The following is a 19119-nucleotide window of genomic DNA, read 5'->3' as shown; positions in this document are numbered from 1 at the left end:
ATTAAAATGTGCATCTACCCAAAGCAATCTATAGATTCAATGAAATTCCTAGTAAAATACCAATGGCATATTTCACAGATCTAGAATAAATATTCTAAAAATGTATATGGAACCCAAAAAGACCCCGTATAGCCTCAACAGTACTGAGAAAGAAGAACAAATTTAGAGAGATCACAATTCCTGATATCAAACTATACTGTGAGACCCTTATAATCAAAACAGTCTAGTACTGGCATAAAAACAGACACATAGATCAATGGAACAGAATAGAGAGCATGGAAATAAACTCATGTCTTTAGAGTCAATTAATATTTGACAAAGGGTGCAAGGGCATACAGTGGAAGTTAGTCTCGTCATTAAATGGTGTTGGGAGAATTGGACCTAGTATATGCAAAAAAACCCAAAAACTAGACCACCAACTTACAGCACACACTAGAATAAACTCAAAGTGGATAAAACACTTAAATATAAATTGGGATATCATAAAAACCCTAGTGGAAAACATAGGCAGCATAATTTCAGATATCTCATATAGCAATATTTTTGCTGATATATCTCCTAGGGCAAGGGAACTAAAAGAATAAATAAATAAATGGTTCTACATGAAATCAAAAGCTTTTGCATGGCTTTTGATTTCATAAATAAACCATTTTGAGAATGAAAAGGGAACCAACTGTATTGGAGAACATATTTGCCAATAATACTTTGGACAAGGGTTTAATCTCCAGAATATATAACAAACCCATATGACTCAACACCAGGAAGACAATTAATCCAATTATTAAATGGGCAAAGAACCTGAATAGATACTTCTCCAAAGGGGACATAGAAATGGCACATAGACATATAATAAGATGCTCAACATCATTAGCAATCCAAGAGATGAAAATCAAAACCACAGAGAGATATCACCTCACACCTGCCAAAATGGCTATCATTAATGAATCAAGAAACAACAAAAACTGGTGAGGATGTGAAGAGGGAACCCTAGTGCACTGTTGGTGGGAAGGCAGACTGGTATAGCCACTGTGGAAAACAATATGAAGTTTCCTCAAAAATTGAAAATGGGACTGCTTTTTGATCCAGCAGTCCCACTGCTGGGATTTTCCGCTGAGGATTCTAATCACCAATTTGAAAGAATTAAGCACTGCTATGAACATTAGCCAAGCACTTGGAAACAGCCCAAGTGCCCATCAGTAGAGGAGTGTATTAAAAAAAAAAATCATGGTACATTTACACAATGAAATGCTATGCAGCAGAAAAAGAAGAAATTCCTGTATTTTGCTACAGCATGGATGGAATTGCAAACTATTATGCTAAGTGAAATAAGTCAGTAGATGAAAGACACATATCCTGATCTCACAAAAGGAATCTAATAAAGAAAATAAACTAGTGAGCAAAATGGAGCCAGAGGCATGGAATCATGGAATAGACTGACAGCTGTAAGAAGGCAAGGGGGAGGTGGGGACTGATGGAAAGAAGGTAAAGGTATTAGTCATCAAACATTCATGAAGGACCCATGGACATGAACAACAGTGTGGGCATTGACTAGGAATGAGGGTGGTGGGCTGGATGGAGGGGGGAGTAGGGGGAAATAATGGGACATCTGTTTAGTATAAACTATAAAAAATTAACTATGAAATGAAACAAAACTCCTTTTACAGACAGGTAACAGAATGGAGAAGTAATACATGTAAATGAGAGCCAGACCTTTCTTTGTATGACCGAATGAATAAGCTTATAGTACACAAACATATTTGTCTTGGTCTTCATTTATCTCTATACATTTACTAAACAATGTATCTATCAAATGTCAGAGTCCTGTTAGTATGGGAGATGTATGTTTGCATTTCTTGTACAAAGAACCATTTATCAAGTATTTTTTTCTCAAGATAATTTACTAAAGACTTTTGTTATACTTTGAAGTTTGTTGTAAATTCAGAACGAAAAGAATTTGAGATGGATTTATCCTGTGCTAAATGTTTTCATATGTGCCCTATTGTTTTATGCAGATGGATCAAAAGTGGTTATAATAAACACCATAGGGTCTGAGGCAGTCAATAAAACCTAAAATTATATGATGGGCAGTCTTTGGAAAGGTTTCATTCTAAGGCATTCTTAGTTACCAAGAAAATAATGGGAGATAAATGTGTTTTTTTCCTATTTATTATTGTGTTATATTAATATACTTTATATTGTATTTGACGTTGTTACAGATCTAAGTTTCCAGACTGCTGCCCGAATATTGGCTGCTCCTATTGAATTAGCTTTGGTGGTTATGAAGGATCTTAGTCAAAATTTTCCTACCAAAGCCAGGTAATATAGAATAATAAGGTTTTGAGGCATTCATCTCCTGAACATATTCCTAATTAGCTTCACGTTTGTATCCAAAGTGAAGCAATTAAAATACACAAGTGCTTAGAAAAGGAAAGTTTTCTTACTACTACCACCATACTGCTAATGGTACTCTCTTGAGAAGGTGGTAAGATTCTGCATTGTGTAGTTGATGAGACCCATATTGGTTGTATACCTGGCACCACACTTCCTAGTTGTATGAACTTTGTAAATAAATGCTTTCCTAAGCAGTGAAATGGAAATAACAATACCTGCCTTTCTGGATTGGATGAGTTAAAAAAATCTGACATATCGGGCATAACCATTCTAGGGTCTCACATGGATGGTAATGTTTTTCTTTCTGAAGAGTTTCATATATATCATCTTATTTAATCTTGATGAAGAAAATGGTTTATGGGGGGGCGAGTTGGGATGGGAGTAAAAGACAAAATTACTTGAACAACAATTAAAATAAATAAATTAAAAAAAAGAATATGGTTTATAGAGGCTGACTTGTTCATAGTGACAGAGTAAGATTCTGAATACAGTTTTCTGGTATTGCTTTCAATTGTGTAATTGTCCTCTACATCTCCAATGCAAGGCAAAATTATTTTAAAAGCCAAATTTTTAGAATTTCTTTATTTGACTAGTCTTGAAAATACTTCTCACACACGACTTACATAAATCATGTAGTATGTTCTTCTTTATTTCATCTTCACCACAAGTTCTTAAATAAAATGAGCAGTCTGCTGCCTTAATTTATTTAACATCATCATCTAACCTGTGAGCTGTAGAGATCATGTACAGGAATAGAGTTATATATACTTAACTAAGATCTTGGAAATAACTGCACTTGCACTAAAGTACTTCCATTACTACTACTTTTCCTTGGTATTGTATCTTATAATCATGAAGAAAATACACATCAGAGAGGAGAAATATATTTATCAATTATAAAATTTTAAAGTTTTTTTATTGGGTTTTGGTAATTTATTAATCATACTTATTTAAATAGTAATGTATTAATCATACTTATTTAAATGTTAATTTATTAATCATATTTAAGTATGAAATTCATTATTTCATACTTAAAAATAGGGAAATTGAAGATGTTGATGTCAAATATTAACCCAAGCACTGATGATGTTTTTATTTCCTTAGAGCTATAACAAAAACTGCTGTGGGTTCAGAACTTAGAACCGAAGTGGAAGAAAATCAGAAGGTAATAACCAATGGAAAATAGTGGCCTTTCTGTTTTGTATTATATCTTTAAAAATGAGTAAATCTGAGTTAAGTCAGTGACATTAGTAGTTTTAATCTTGTTTGATTAAAGATGGTGGTATTTTTATTCATTTCTGTAATCTTTTTTATGTTTTTAGTTTTTAATCAAAGTATAATATGGATATAATTTAAAGCACCAAATGGTGCCACCTGATTATTAACAAAAATAGCTCCCCCTAGTGTGTGTTACTACATCTTGTATTCCTTTTCCCAGAAACATCTGCTCCTCTTAACCGATTCTTCAGACTTGTAACATGCTTAAACTGATACTTTATTTTTGAGCTTCAAACCTTGTTTATTGACTTCCTATTATAAAGATGAGGTTTAACTGTCACTGCCACCTCCCATGCATGTCTAAAACAACTCCATGTTGGCACTTTCTCAAACTCTTTACTTTCCCTCTATTGTTGTGTATTGATTTTAATCAGTTTTTGATCTTCTCCTTTATGGACTGGTTGTCTATATCTAGTGCATAGCAAGTATCCTGGGCACCTATCTTTAGCTTCTTTTGTTGGATCTCTGATTCCATGAATTGCAGGTCTTCTTTATTTTTGGTTTATTTTCCTATATTGGTACAGCAAATCATTCTTTAAAAAAATTTTTTTGTCTTTTTTTCATTACCATTTAGTCCTTTTATACCAACTGCTCCCCTCCCCCTGCAATCACCAAATTCTTGTCTATGTCCATCGGTCTTTTTTCTTTTTGCTTAATCTCTCCACCCCTTAACCTGTCTACTCCCTTCTTAGCTGTCATCCTGCTCTTCATCTATGAGTCTGTCTCTATTTTCCATGTTGTTTCAGTTTGTAGATTAGATTGCACATATGAGTGAAATCAAATGGTATTTGTCTTTCTCTGATTGGATTACTTCAGTTATTATAATGTTCTTCATGTTCATCCATAATGTCACAAAGGTCAACTTTTCTTTTTTTATCGCTGAGTAGTATTCCATTGTGTAAATGTTCCATAGTTGTTTTATCCACTTATCTACTGATAGACACTTGGACTATATCTCGGCAATTTTAAATAATGATCCAATGAACATAGGGATCCTTATGTTCTTTTGGGTTAGTATTTTGTGTTCCTTTGGACATATTCCCAAAAGTGGGAGGGCTGGTTAAAAGGCAGATTCATCTTTAATATTTTGAGGTATCTCCACACTGCTTTCCATAGTAGCTGTACCTGTCTGCATTCCCACCAACAGTGCAAAAGGGTTCCCCTTTTTCCACATCCTCACCAGCACTTGTTTGTTGATTTATTGATGATAGCCATTCTGACAGATGTGAGATGATATCTAATTGTAGATTTAATTTGCATTTCTGTGATTATTAGTGACGTTGAGTATCTTTTCATATGTCTATTGGCCATCTGTATATCCTCTTTGGAGAAGTATGTATTCAAGTCCTCTGCCCATTTTTAATTGGGTTCATTTTTTCGGTGTTGAGTTTTGTAAATTCTTTATGAATTTTGGCTGTTATTGTCTTGTTAGATGTATCAGTGAATGTGTTGTCCCTTTCCATGGGTTGTCTTTTTATTTTTTTGATTTCCTTTGCTGTGCAAAAACTTTTTATTTTGATGTAGTCCTATTTGTTTACTTTTTCTTTTGTTTCCCTTGCCTGGGGAGATGTATCTGATAAAATGTTGCTATGAGCTGTCTGAGATTTTGCTGCTTATGTTTTCTTCTAGGATTTTTATGGGTTTGGGTCTAATATTTAAGTCTCTAATCCATTTTGAATTTAATTTTGTGTGTGGTGTAAGAAGGTAGTCTAGTTTCACTTTTCTGCACATAATCTGTCCAGTTTTCCCAATACCATTTATTGAATCAAGTATCTTTAGCCCATTGTAAGTGCTTGCTTCCTCTGCTGAATATTAATTGACTCTAAAGGTGTGGGTTTACTTTGGGGGTCTCTATTCTGTTCCAGTGATCTATGTGTCTGTTTTTATGCTAGTCCATGCTGTTTTGATTACGATGGCCTCATAGTATAGTTTGACACTAGGCAGCATCATTCTTCCAACTTTGCTCTTCTTTTTCTAGATCACTTTTACTATTAAGGGTGTTTTTTGGTTCCATATAAATTTTTGGAATATTTGTTCTATTTCTATGAAAGATGTCATTGAAATCTTAATAGGAATTATGTTGAATGTATATATTGCTTTGGGTAGTATGCACATTTTAATGATGTTAATTCTTTTTATCCGTGAACACAGTATTTCCTTCCACTTTTTTGTGTCTTCTTCACTTCCTTCCTTAAGTGCCTTATAATTTTCTTAGTACAGATCTTTTGCATCTTTGGGTAGGTTTATTCCTAGGTATTTTATTTCTTTTGGAAGCAATTGTGAATGAAATTGTTTTCTTAATATCTCTTTCAGTTAGTTTGTTATTGGCAAATAAAAATAACAGTTGATTTCTGAATATTAATTTTGTATCCTGCTACTTTGCTGAACTCATAAGTTCTAGCAGTTTTGGGGGGAATCTTTGGGGCTCTGTATGTACAGTATCAAGTCATCTACAAATAAAGACAGTTTTACTTTTTCTTTTCCAATTATGATGCCTTTTATTTCTTGTTCTTGTCTGGCTAGGGCTTCCAGTCGTATGTTTAATAAGATAAGTGAAAACAGACATCTCTGTCATGCACCCAATCTTAAGGGGAGCTCTTGTAGTTTTTGCCCATTGAGTATGATGCTGGCAGTGAATTTGTCATAAATGGCCTAATTATGTTTAGCTGTATTCCCTCTATTGCCACTTTGGTGACAGTTCTCGTCATAAATGGGTGCTGGATTTTGTCAGATTCTTTTTCTTCATCTATTGATAAGATCATGTGTTTTTTATCCTTCCTTTTCCTTATGTGGAGAACCACATTCTAAAAATTTAATTGTTGTTCAAGTACAGTGTTCTGTTTTTTACTCCCATCCCAGCCCACCCCCCTAGTGCTCCCCACATTGCTCCCATTTCTGTTCACCTTAGGTTTTGTCCATATGTCCTTTATACTAGTTCCTGTAAATCCTTCCCCTTTTCCCCTGAAATTTTCTCCCCTCCCCCCTCTGGTCACTGTCTGTTCTCTATTTGAGTGTCTTTGGTTATATTTTGCTTGTTTGTTTGTTTTATTGTTTAGGTTCCTGTTAAAGGTGAGATCATATGGTATTTATGTTTCACTGCCTGGCTTCTTTCACTCAGCATAATGCTTTCCAGATCCATCCATGCTGTTGCAAAGGGTAGGAGCTCCTTCTTTCTTTCTGCTGCATAGAATTCCATTGTGTAAATGTACCATGATTTTTGGATCCATTCATTCACTGATGGGCACCTAGGTTGCTTCCAACACTTGGCTATTATAAATTGTGCTGCTATGAACACTGGAGTGCATAGGTTCTTTTGGATTGGTGTTTCAGGGTTCTTAGGATATAATCTTAGCAGTGGAATTGCTGGGTCAAAAGGCAGATCCATTTTTAGTTTTCTGAGAAAATTCCATACTGTGTTCCATAGTGGTTGTACCAGTCTGCAATCCCACCAACAATGAACTAGGGTCCCCTTTTCTGCACACCCTCTCCAAGACTTGTTGTTTGTTGCTTTTTTTTAAAAGATTTTATTTATTTATCTTTTAGAGGGGAAGGGAAGGCGAGAGGGAGAGAAATACCAAGGTATGGTTGCCTTTCGTGCGTCCCCTGCTGGGAACTGGCCTACAGGGAACCAGCCTGCAACCTAGGCATGGGCCCTGACTGGGAATCGAACCGCGAATGTCTGGTTCGCAGGCCCACGCTCAATCCACTGAGCTACACCAGCCAGGCTGTTTGTTGCTTTGTTTGTGATGGCCATTCTGGCTGGTGTGAAGTGGCATCTCATTGTGGCTTTAATTTGCATCTCTCTGATAGCTAGTGATATTGAGCATCTTTTCATGTGTCTCTGGATCCTCTGTGTGTCCTCCTTGGAGAAGTGTCTGTTCAAGTCCTTTCCCCACTTTTTAATTGGGTTGCTTGTCTCTTAGGGTGGAGTTGTGTAAGTTCTTCGTGTATTTGGGAGATTAAACCTTTGTCTCAGGTATCATTGGCAAATATGTTTTCCCATATGGTTGCTTCTCTTTTTATTTTAATACTGTTTTCTTTAGCCATGCAGAAGCTTTTTATTTTGTTGAGATCCCATTTGTTTATTCTTTCCTTTATGTCCTTTGATCTAGGGGACATATCAGTAAAAATGTTGCTGCGTGAAATATCTGAGATTTTCCTGCATGTGTTCTCCTCTAGGACTTTAATGGTGTCACGGCTTATGTTTAAGTCTTTTATCCACCTTGAATTTATTTTGGTGTATGGTGTAAGTTGGTGCTCAAGTTTCATTTTTTGGCACATAGCTGTCCAGTTCTCCCAGCACCATTTGTTGAAGAGGCTATCTTTACTCCATTTTATGTTACTGCCCCCTTTGTCAAATATTAATTGACTGTAGAGAGTTGGGTTGATTTCTGGGCTCTCTGTTCTGTTGCATTGGTCTATGTGCCTGTTTTTATGCCAGTACCAGGCTGTTTTGATTACAGTGGCCTTGTAATACAGTTTGATATCAGCTATTGTGATCCCTCCTACTTTGTTCTTCTTTCTCAAAAGTGCAGCTGCTATTCGGGGTTGTTTATGGTTCCATATAAATTTTTGAAGTGTTTGTTCTATGTCTGTGAAATATGCCATTGGTACTTTAATAGGTATTACATTGAATGTGTATATTGCTTTGGGTAGTATGGACATTTTGATGATGTTAATTCTTCCAATCCATGAACAAGGTATATGTTTCCATTTGTTTGTGTCTTCCTTGATTTCTTTCTTCAGGGCTGTGTAGTTTTCTGCATACAGGTTTTTTACCTCCATAGTTAGGTTTATTCCCAGATATTTTATTTTTGTGTTTGCTATATCGAGTGGGATTTTTTTCCTTGGTTTCTGCTTCTGCTGATTCATTGTTGGTATACAAAAATTCCTTTGATTTCTGGGTATTGACTTTGTAACCAGCTGTTCTGCCAAATTCATTAATTAGTTCGAGTAGTTTTGGGGTAGAGTCTATAGGATTTTCCATGTACACTATCATGTCATCTGCAAACAGTGACAGATTTGCTTCCTCCTTTCCTATTTGGATGCCTTTTATTTCCTTTTCTTGCCTGATTGCTGTGGCTAAAACGTCCAATACTATATTGAATAGAAGTGGTGAAAGTGGACATCCTTGTCTTGTTCCTGATCTTAGTGGAAAAGCTTTTAGTTTTTTCCCATTGAGTATGATATTGGCTGTAGGTCTCTCATATATGGCCTTTATTATTTTGAGAAATGCTCCCTGTATTCCCACTTTGCAGTGTTTTTATCATAAATGGGTGTTGTACCTTATCAAAAACTTTTTCCGCATCTATTGATATGATCATGTGGTTTTTGTGTTTGCTTTCATTTATGTGATGTATTACATTTACTGATTTGCGAATATTGAACCATCCTTGCATTCCTGGGATGAATCCCACTTGGTCTTGGTGTATGATCTTTTTGATATATTGTTGGATGCGATTTGCCAATATTTTGTTGAGGATTTTAGCATCTATGTTCATCAGCGATATTGGCCTGAAGTTTTCTTTCTTTGTTTTGTTTCTATCTGGTTTTGGAATTAAGTTGATGCTGGCTTCATAAAAAGAACTTGGGAGTTTTCCATCCTTCTGGGTTTTTTGGAATAGTCTCTGGAGAACAGGGGTTAGCTCTTCCTTAAATGCGTTGTAGAATTCTCCTGTGAAACCATCTGGTCCAGGGCTTTTGTCTGATGGGAGGTTTTTGATTACTGCTTCAATTTCTTTTGCTGTTATTGGTGTATTTAGATTTTCTGCTTCTTTTTCACTGAGTTTTGGAATATTGTATTTTTCTAGAAATGTGTCCATTTCCCCTAGGTTTTCAAATTTCTTGGCATACAGTTCTTCATAGTAATTTCTTACAGTCCCTTCTATTTCTGTGGTATCAGTTGTAATCTCTCCTCTTTCATTTCTGATTGTGTTTATTTGTGTCCTCTCTCTTCTTTTCTTGATGAGCCTACTTAAAGGCTTGTCTATTTTGTTTATCTTCTCAAAGAACCAACTCCTGGATTCATTGATCCTTAGAATTGTGCTTTTAGTTTCTATGTCATTTAATTCTGCTCTAATCATGGTTATTTCCTTCCTTCTGCTTGCTCTGGGCTGTCTTTGTTGTTATTCCTTGGCGTAGAGTTCTTGCAGGCGTAGGGTTAGGTTGTTTGTTTGAAATGTTTCTATCTTCTTTAGGTAGGCCTGTATTGCTATAAACTTCCCTCTCAGGACTGCCTTTGCTGTGTCCCATAAGTTTTGGGTTGTTGTGAGATCATTTTCATTTGTTTCCAGAAACGTTTTCATTTCTTTCCTAATTTCATTCTTGACCCATTCGGTGTTTAATAGCATACCATTCAGTCTCCATGATTTTGGGTGCTTTGGGTTTTTTTCTTTGGGGTTGGTTTCTAATTTCAGTCCCTTGTGGTCAGAGAAGATGCTTGGTATGATTTCAATTTTCTTGAATTTGTTGAGGCTCGTTTTGTGTCCTATCATGTGGTCTGTCTTTGAAAATGTTCTATGTGCATTTGAAAAGAATGTGTATTTAACTTCTTTGGGATGAAGGGCTCTATATATATCAGTTAAGTCCATTTCATGTAGGCTGTTGTTTAATGCCGCAATATCATTGTTTGTATTTTATTTGGAAGATCTGTCCATTTTCGACTGTGGGGTGTTAAAATCCCCTACTATAATTGTGTTGCTGTCAATATCTTTCTTGAAGTCCTTTATGATTTTCTTGATATATATTTAGGTGCCCCTATGTTTGGTGCACATATGTTTACAATGTTAATGTCTTCTTGGTGGATTCTTCCCTTGAGTATAATGAAGTGACTTTCTGTGTCTCTCTTTATGGCTCTTTTTTTGAAGTCCATTTTGTCCGATATGAGAATTGGTACCCCAGCTTTTTTTTCTTGTCCGTTTGCTTGGAAAACTTGTTTTCAGCCTTTCACTTTTAGTCTGTGATGGTCTTTTGTCCTGAGGTGGGTCTCTTGTAGGCAACATATGTGTGGGTCATGCTTTCTTATCCATGCAGCTATTCTGTGTCTTTTGATTGGAGCATTTAATTCATTTACGTTTAAGGTTATTATCGATAGGTACTTATTCATTGCCATTTTTGTACCTGTGTTCCTCTCTGTCTTCCTCTTTTCCTTCCTTCCCATAAAGCAGTCCTTTTAGTATTTCTTGCAAAGCTGGTTTGGTGGAGGTGTATTCTTTTAGATTTCTTTTGTCTTGGAAGCTCTTTATTTGGCTTTCTATCTTGATTGAGAGCCTTGCTGGGTAAAGTAGCCTTGGTTGTAGGCCTCTGTTTCTCATTACTTGGAATATTTCTTGCCATTCTCTTCTTGCTTGGAGTGTTTCCATTGAGAAGTCAGTAGCTAACCTTATTGGGGCTCCCTTGTATGTTACTTGTTTTTTCTCCCTTGCTGCCTTTAAGATTCTCTCTTTGTCTTGGAATTTTGCCATTTTGATGATGATGTGTCTTGAAGTGGGCCTCCTTGGGTTCCTCTTGATTGGACTCTCTGTGATTCCTGGATTTGTGTGACTTTTTCTTTTGTCAAATTAGGGAAATTTTCTCTCATTACTCGTTCAAATACGTTTTCTATCCCTTGTTCTTCTTCTTCTCCTTTTGGTATTCCTATTATTTGGATATTATTACGTTTCATATTGTCTTGCATTTCTCTTCATCCCTCTTCATTCTTTCTGAGCCTCTTTTCATTTTCTTGCTCTTTCTGTGAGATGCTTTCTACCTTGTCCTCCAACTCACTAATCCTATCCTCCGCTTCATCTATCCTACTTTTGAAACTTTCTACTGTGTTCCTCATTCGGAAATTGTATTCTTCATTTCTTCTTGTCTCTTGCTGATAGTTTCCATTTCCTTTTTCATGTTGATGTAGTTTGCAGAGAGATCATTGTAGTTCCCCTGTAGTTTCTGGTAGTTCACTGTGAGCTCTTTGAACTTCGTAATAACCAGTGCTTTGAATTCACTATCTGATAGTTGAATAGCCTCTATTTCATCTAACATTCTTTCTGAAGTTTCTGCTTTTTCTTTTATTGGGATTGTTTCTTTGTCTTCCCATTGTTTGAGACTCTTCTTGTTAGTCTCTGCTTCTAAAATTGATCTGTTCTGAAACCCTGGGTTTATGGTGTGAAATTCTGTGGTATGATCCTTGTGAAGTTCAGTGGTGCAGACTCCTTCAAGTTTCTTGATGTTCCCCGTCTCCATCTACTCTCATTCTGATCCTCGAGCTGGTCCCTGCCTTGATAGCCTACCACTGCTGAATGTCCCGGCTCTAGTAGCCGCCTCCTCAAGCGCCCAGGTCCCTTACTAGGGTAGTGGCACAGGGGCCAAGAATGTTCCGGCTCCCTTAGCTGACTCTGCTGCTGTCTGGTGTTTCAGCGTTGGTCACAATCTCTGGTCTTTTAATTTCATAAATGCTGGGTAACCGATGGTTTATTGTGCTGTTTCTCTATAGATCTGCCAGGATTTTTACCCATGAGTACAGGAGCTAGCATCAGCTCCATCCTACTCCGTCGCCATCTTCCCAGCATCCTCCTCTATAAGATTTTCTTATGTAGACTATCATGTCATTTGTAAACAGTGACAATGTTGTTTCCTCATTTCTGATTTGGATGACTTTTATTTCCTTTTCTTGTCTCATTGCTGTGGCTAGGACTTCCAATACTGTATTGAATAGAAGTGGTGAAAGTGGACAACCTTGTCTTGTTCCTGATCTTAGTGGAAAAAATTTTAGTTTTTGCCCATTGAATATGATGTTGGCTGTAGGTCTCTCATATATGGCCTTTATTATATTGAGGAATGTTCCCTCTATTCCCACTTTGCTGAGTGTTTTTTTATCACAAATGGGTGTTGTACCTTATCAAAAGCTTTTTCCCCATCTATTGATATGATCATGGAATTTTTGTCTTTGCATTTATTTATGTGATGTATCAGTTAAGTCCATTTCATCTAGGGCATTGTTCAATGCCACAATATCTTTGTTGAACTTTTGTTTGGCAGATCTGTCCATTTTCGACTGTAGGGTGTTAAAATCCCCTACTATAATTGTGTTGCTGTCAATATGTTTCTTGATGTCCTGTAAGATTTTCTTTATATATTTGGATGTTCCTATGTTGGGTGCATATATATTTACAATGTTAATTATGTCTTCTTGGTGGATTCTTCCCTTGAGTATTATGAAGTGCTCTTCTGGTTCTCTCTTTATGTCTCTTTTTTTAAGACTGTTTTGTCTGATATGAGTATTGCTACTCCAGCTTTTTTTTCCTGTCCATTTGCTTGGAAAATTTGTTTCCAGCCCTTCACTTTTAGTCTATGTATATCTTTTGTCCTGAGCTGTGAGGGTCATGCTTTCTTATCCATTGAGCTATTCTGTGTCTTTTGATTGGAGCATTTAATTCATTTATGTTTAAGGTTATTATTGATAGGTACTTATTCAATGCCATTTTTCTATCTGTGTTCCTCTCTGTCTCTGTCTTTTCCTACCTTTCCTTAAAGGAGTCCTTTTAGCATCTCTTGTGGAGCTGGTTTGGTGGAGGTGTATTCTTTAAACTTCTTTTGTCTTGGAAGCTCTTTATTTGGCCTTCTTTCTTAATTGAGAGCCTGGCTGGGTAAAGTAGCCGTGGTTGCAGGCCTCTGTTTCTCATTACTTGGAATATTTCTTGACATTCCTTTCTTGCTTGGAGTGTAGCCATTGAGAAGTCAGCAGCTAACCTTATTGGGGCTCCCTTGTATGTTACTTCCTTGTTGTCCCATGCTGCCTTTAAGATTCTCTGTTTGTCTTGAAATTTTGCCATTTTGATGATGATGTGTCTTGAAATGGGCCTCTTTGGGTTTCTCTGGATTGATACTGTCTTTTCTGGATTTTTGTGACTTTTTCTCTCATCCAATTAGGGAAGTTTTCCATCATCACTTTTTCAAATAGATTTTCTATCTCTTACTGTTCTTCTTCTCCTTCTGGTATTCGTATTGTACGGATAAACTTATGTTTCATATTTTCTTCCATTTCTCTGAATCTCTTTTCATTTTTTCTGAGCTTCTTTTTCTTTTCTTGGTCTTTCTGGATTTTTTTTTCTACTTTGTCCTCTAGGTTGCTGATCCAGTCTTCTGCTTTATCAATCCTGTTTTTGATTCCTTCGGTTCAGAAATTGTAAGCTTCATTTCCTCTTGGCCCGTGCTGGTAGTTTGTATTTCCTTTTTTCTGTTTATATTGTTTGCAGTGAGTTTATTGTAGTTTACCTATAGGTCCTGGTAGCTCATTGTGAGCTCTTTGAAATTCCTGATAACCAGTGCTTTGAAGTCAATATCTGATAGTTGACTTGCCTCTATTTCATCTAGCATTCTTTTTGATGCTTTCTCTATTCTTTTCATTTGGGGATTGTTTTTTGTGTTCCCATTTTTTGTAAGACTCTTCTTGTTAGCTTCATCTTCTTAAATTGATTTGTTTTGGATTCCTGGGTTTACGGTGTGAACTTCTCCGGTAGAATACCTTTGAGATTCAATGGTGTAGTCTCCTTGATCTCCCCAGCTCACTGGTCTTGGGCTGTCCTTTACATTGGGTCTGAGTTTGTCTTCGGGTTTTGGTTGTGCTGGGTTTTTCTTCTGTGGATCTTTCCCACCAACTGATTAACTGATGGTCCCTCTGTCTACCACCTGTTTTAATTTGTTGTGCTGGTGAGGGCAGGTTGTGTTGAAGCTAGTTCTTTTGTGTGTACAAGGTTTTGAGGATTCTCTTTTGCTCTTGTTCAGTACTTTGTGTTGGGTAGTTTCTCCATTATTTAGTTGTATTTTTAGATGGGTCTTGGATTGAGGTTTGTGTGGTTTCCACTCCCTCCTTCACCTTCCTCTGTTGTTATCTGTTGGTGTTTCCTTTGTTGTTGGGTTTCCTCTTCCAGTGGGTGTCCTCGTCTTCACTGCTTCCACCTCTTCTTTTTGTGTGTGTGATCAATTGGAGGGGAAGGCAAAATGGTTTATAACAACAGGATAGTATTCTATGATATTTATAGTAGCAGCTGATAGGGAAGAGATAGATCTTTAGGCTATGTGTAGTATTAACTGTATTCTTCAACCTAACTAGCCACTTTTAAGAAAGGATGGACAGAAGATAAGGCTCTCGTTGGGGAGGGAAGGCTTGTGAATTGGATCTAGAAAGCAGTTAAGTCGTGGGAGGTCAGATTCTCAGGTAAAGTGAGAATAGAGGATAGTAAATAGGTATAGTGTGTGAGAGAATAGGGTTAGCCACTACAGTAACAGAGTTCAGGAAAGTGTGAAGTGGGCTAAAATCCAGGAGTGGTATTGTGAAGTATTTACAGTTGTATAGAACACCTATTATTTACAATAAGAGTAGAGCAACAACCATATGACAGACTCTATGTGATCTGGATAATGTGAATAGGGGGTATAGAACTTTGAGTAGTGTGCTAAAGGAACGCAAGTGATGTGATGGATAGTGAATAAGCAATACACTGTGGAAGAGAGAACAGGGGAAACCTGTCAAATGATACAGTGTAACCAGCGAAGGCAAAGAAGACTATATAGAAAGAGAAGGAATACACAGATAATGTTAAAAAATGTAAGACAATGAAAAAATAATAATATAAATATGCAGCAACTTGTAGTTTCTCTGCTATAACAAAGTGAAATTTGTCTCTCTGTCTCTACTATTCGGATGCCCCCTCTTTGGGTCCAACTCTGGTCTTTTCACAGTTCCACGTTGTTTGTCTTACTTGTGGGGGGAAAAAAAGACAGGAGAAGGGAGGAAGAAGGGATAAGTTTGGAAAGAAAGGAAAAGGGAATAAAATGAGAAAGAAGGAAAGAGAGGAAAAAGGTATTGAAAGATAAAGCAATAATAAAATTGAAAACAAAAAGATTACTTAAAAAAAATCTCTTGTTGGTTTCCAACTGGCCAAACTTGTTTTTTCTGGTCTCACTTGCTGCAGCAGGCTGAGGTGTGATTGGTGTGGCCTTTCTCCCTTCCTGATTTGTACTCAGCCAGGCCTATGAGCACTCTCTGAATAGCTAATCTTGCGCCTCTCCCTAGTGCCCCACACAGGGGATCCAGGTCTCTTGAGAGCACTCTTTCCCCAGGCATCATCACCGCTGGCTGGGGTGCGGGTATGCGTGACAACCATGGTGCCTGGATCCTGTGGGTTTTCAGCGCGAACTCTTCCCAGTGCTATGGGAGAAAGCAAGGCCTTCTGCCCAACCTCAGGATCGCTGCCAGGCTGGGCGGGGAGTAGGCCAAGCAGCTGTCGCAGGAGAATCCCCCAAACAGTTTCTTTTTTGTGAAATTCCTGCTACTCAAGCCTGCCGCTCAGTACAGCCCAATTCTCCAGCCAGACTGGTCAGTATCAGGGCAGAGCCCAACACTGCAACTCTCAATTCTTCCAAGCCTGCGACCATAGACTTTGTGGGTGATCACGGCCCTTGTGTTTGCCTGTTTGTCCTTATTTCTCTCTCTGCAACCTCAAGCAACCAGGTCCCTTCCAATGTTGCCGAAACCCTGCTTGGCTGAGGAGGGAGGGAGCTGATGACCCGGCTCTCTCTCAAGGACCCTTTGGCAGCTGTGGTAGACCCGACTCCGGGTGCGAACAGAGGCTGCTGCTGCCCCTGTCTGCTTGCTGGTCCCTGGGACCCTACTGTCCTTCAGCCGTCTCCTTACCGTCTGGTTTTTCAGTGTCCACTACAATTTTTGTTCTCTTATTTTCCTGTATTCTGGGGTACTGTTGGCCTTTTGCTCTGTTCCTCTATAGATCGGCCAGGTTTTTCTCCTATGTGTAGAGGAAAGTGGAATCCGCTCTGTCCTACTCTGTCTCCATCTTCCCCTCCAAGTCTCTTTGGAGTTTTTAAATTACTGCTTCAATTTCACTAGGTGTAATCTGTCTATTCAGATTTTCTGATTCTTCTTGATTTAGTTTTGGAAAATTATATGTTTCCAGGAATTTATCCATTTAGTCCAGTTTGTCTACAGTACTTTGTATTTCTTTGGTGTCAGTCATTATTTCTCCTATTCCATTTCTGATTTTGTATATTTGAGTCCCCTCTCTTTTTTTCTTGATGAATCTGGTTAAAGGTTTGTCTGTCTTGTTTATGTTTTCAAATAACTAGCTCTGGGATTCATTGATCTTTTCTATCTTTTTCTAAGGCTTTATTTCTGTTCTGTTCTTTGTTATTTTCTTCCTTCTGCGCACTATGGGTTTTATTTGTTCTTTTTCAGGTTCTTGTAAGTGTGAGGTTAGATTATTTAGTTGAGCTTTTTCTTGTTTTTTGAGATAGGCCTGTCCCTCTTATGATTGCTCTTCCTATGTCCCATGGATTTTGGAGTGTTACGCCCTCATTTTCTTTTGTTTCCAGGTATCTTTTGATTTCTTCCTTGTTCTTATTATTGACCCATTCATAGTTCAATAACGTGTTCTTTAGCTTCTATGTCTTTGTGTGTTACCAACATCCAGATCTACAAATAAATGTGAGCTGTGTTTAACAGGTCAGAATCCATTGTTCTTACAGTCAAAGGGTTTTGCACTTGCTGCCTGGGAGTTAGTAGAGTTGGAGTTTTTCTGTTCCATGTAAGAAATTTTAATTCTAATTGATACAGATCTTCATTATCCCCTTAACCATGCTTGACCATTTAATCTTGGTGGTGTAAAGAAGCACAGCCATGGCTTCCTCATTTTTTTGTTTTGTTTTGTTTTGTATTTCTTCCATGCAGTATTAGATCCTAAAGTTTATTTCTCTCAGTCTACTGACTGCTGGGGAAAAGGAAAGAGCTCAGAAGTCCCTGTCCTTTCTCCCCCCAGCCCTGTGAGAACCTGGCCGATAGTCTTAGGGAGCAGTTGGTGAAGGAAGTGCTCCCCTTTCCCCCATGGAGGCCAGGTCTTGGCAAGGTAGATTGTATGTAGGTGCTATGCTTAGTACAGCAATTCAAAGTTCCTTGGTGTGCCTTAGTTTGAAAGTTGAAGGGAGGTATGGGGTTTTGAAACCCTTTTGATAAATCCCTGGACTTTATCAAGAAGGCTTAGCTGTTATTGATGCTGTCACTACCTTGTTTGGCATCACATGCAGGGAAAAGTAACAGAAGTCCTCTATTATGAAAAGTGACTCTCAGCACTTGGCTAATTTACTGCTTCCCACCTTCATGATAGGAAACAGTTGTATTAATTAATGTTGAAAGGAGGGAGGGATGTGGAAGGGAGGAGGGGTGGATACCACATAAACCAGCAGTTTTACTAGAGAGTGTACTAAATCCGGATGGGAGTGCATGAAAGGAAATCTCTGTCCAGCCTTAGGGATTACTCTGGTACATTATAGGATACTAACATTTGTACACATAATAAAGCCAGAAACATGCAGATTTCAGTTAAACATTCTCTTCCTGCTCCTTAATAATTTAAAAAATATTTTAGTATTTCAAAGGAACTTTAGGACTACAGCCTGGAGATTCAGCACTGTTCATCAATGGACTTCATATTGATTTAGATACACAGGATATATTCAGGTATGGATAATATTTCCCATTCTCTGAAAAGTTTTTATAATGTGTAGTTCCTTGTGGTGCATTCAGATTGTTCTCCTTGATGTGGCGTGTTGCCAAGCCTGATGGCTCACTGGGCTCAGGGGAAGTGCATTTAAATAAGGTCTGTGTTCTGACTGGAATGAGTAGGGTGACCCTGCCAATTTTTTTTATCATAATGTTCATTTAAGGCCCTGGTCATTTAAGGCTCAAGTGTCTTTCAAGAATGCCCTTTTAGAAGCTGTAGTTTTCTCATTAAGTAGGAAAACAGAAAAGAGCAGCTTTTTTGCTCTGGGAACGGGGTAAAGTAGGGTTATTCCAATTGTAGCTCCTGTTGTTTTAGAAGGTGTTCTGTCTTAACATATATTTTTTGAATACATACTTTTTTGTTTTGTTAAAATGTGATTTAGGGTTAAATTGCTCTAAATAGTTCTCATGATTTTTGGAGGGGTTGGACAGTCAGGTGGAATTCAAGTTTTATACTTGGAATTAAAATTGATGAAGTTGACACTGTGGCTTCATAATAGTAAAGACAGAAGCTATTGCTGGTGTTTCAGCAGAAATACTTTCCCTAGTATGATATAGAGCCTTATGTTCACATACTGCTTTAAAACAGAGCTAGCAAATAATTAGTAAAGGACACTTTAAAAGATTTCCTATATTTGTTTTTCTTTTTTAAATTAAAATGTATATGTTTTAATTTTTTTAGAGTATTATGAACTGAGTACTGGCTTATTAAAAACAATTTTAAGTAATATGGAGAAATAAAGGAACTAAAAAGAAAACTCTTTATCCTGTCTTCTTACTTCTTCACCTCCCCCCAACACCCCTTGGAAACCTCTATTGGGTGTGACTTCTTTTTTTTTTTAAAGACTTTATTTACTTTTAGAGAGGGGAAGGGAGGGAGAAAGAGAGGGAGAGAAACA

The 19119-nt window shown here is 37.4% G+C and overlaps 1 protein-coding gene across 5 annotated transcripts in view; it reads left to right on the top strand.

Moving 5' to 3' along the window:
- The window catches only part of UGGT1 (UDP-glucose glycoprotein glucosyltransferase 1), a 184949-nt gene that overhangs the window by 68609 nt on the left and 97221 nt on the right, over window positions 1-19119 (top strand). For all 5 annotated transcript variants that reach the window (XM_053667479.1, XM_053667477.1, XM_053667476.1 and 2 more), the window contains 3 exons: window positions 2217-2316; window positions 3496-3556; window positions 18087-18178. In XM_053667479.1, the coding sequence (XP_053523454.1) occupies window positions 2217-2316; window positions 3496-3556; window positions 18087-18178 (253 nt within the window). The remainder of the gene's footprint in view (window positions 1-2216; window positions 2317-3495; window positions 3557-18086; window positions 18179-19119) is intronic.

The sequence above is a fragment of the Artibeus jamaicensis genome, unplaced genomic scaffold (genome assembly GCF_021234435.1).
Source record: "Artibeus jamaicensis isolate MK-2021 breed Jamaican fruit bat unplaced genomic scaffold, CSHL_Jam_final contig_469, whole genome shotgun sequence".
Taxonomy (NCBI): domain Eukaryota; kingdom Metazoa; phylum Chordata; class Mammalia; order Chiroptera; family Phyllostomidae; genus Artibeus; species Artibeus jamaicensis.
Note: the sequence above shows the minus strand (reverse complement) of the source record. Positions and strands in the feature narration are given on the sequence as shown.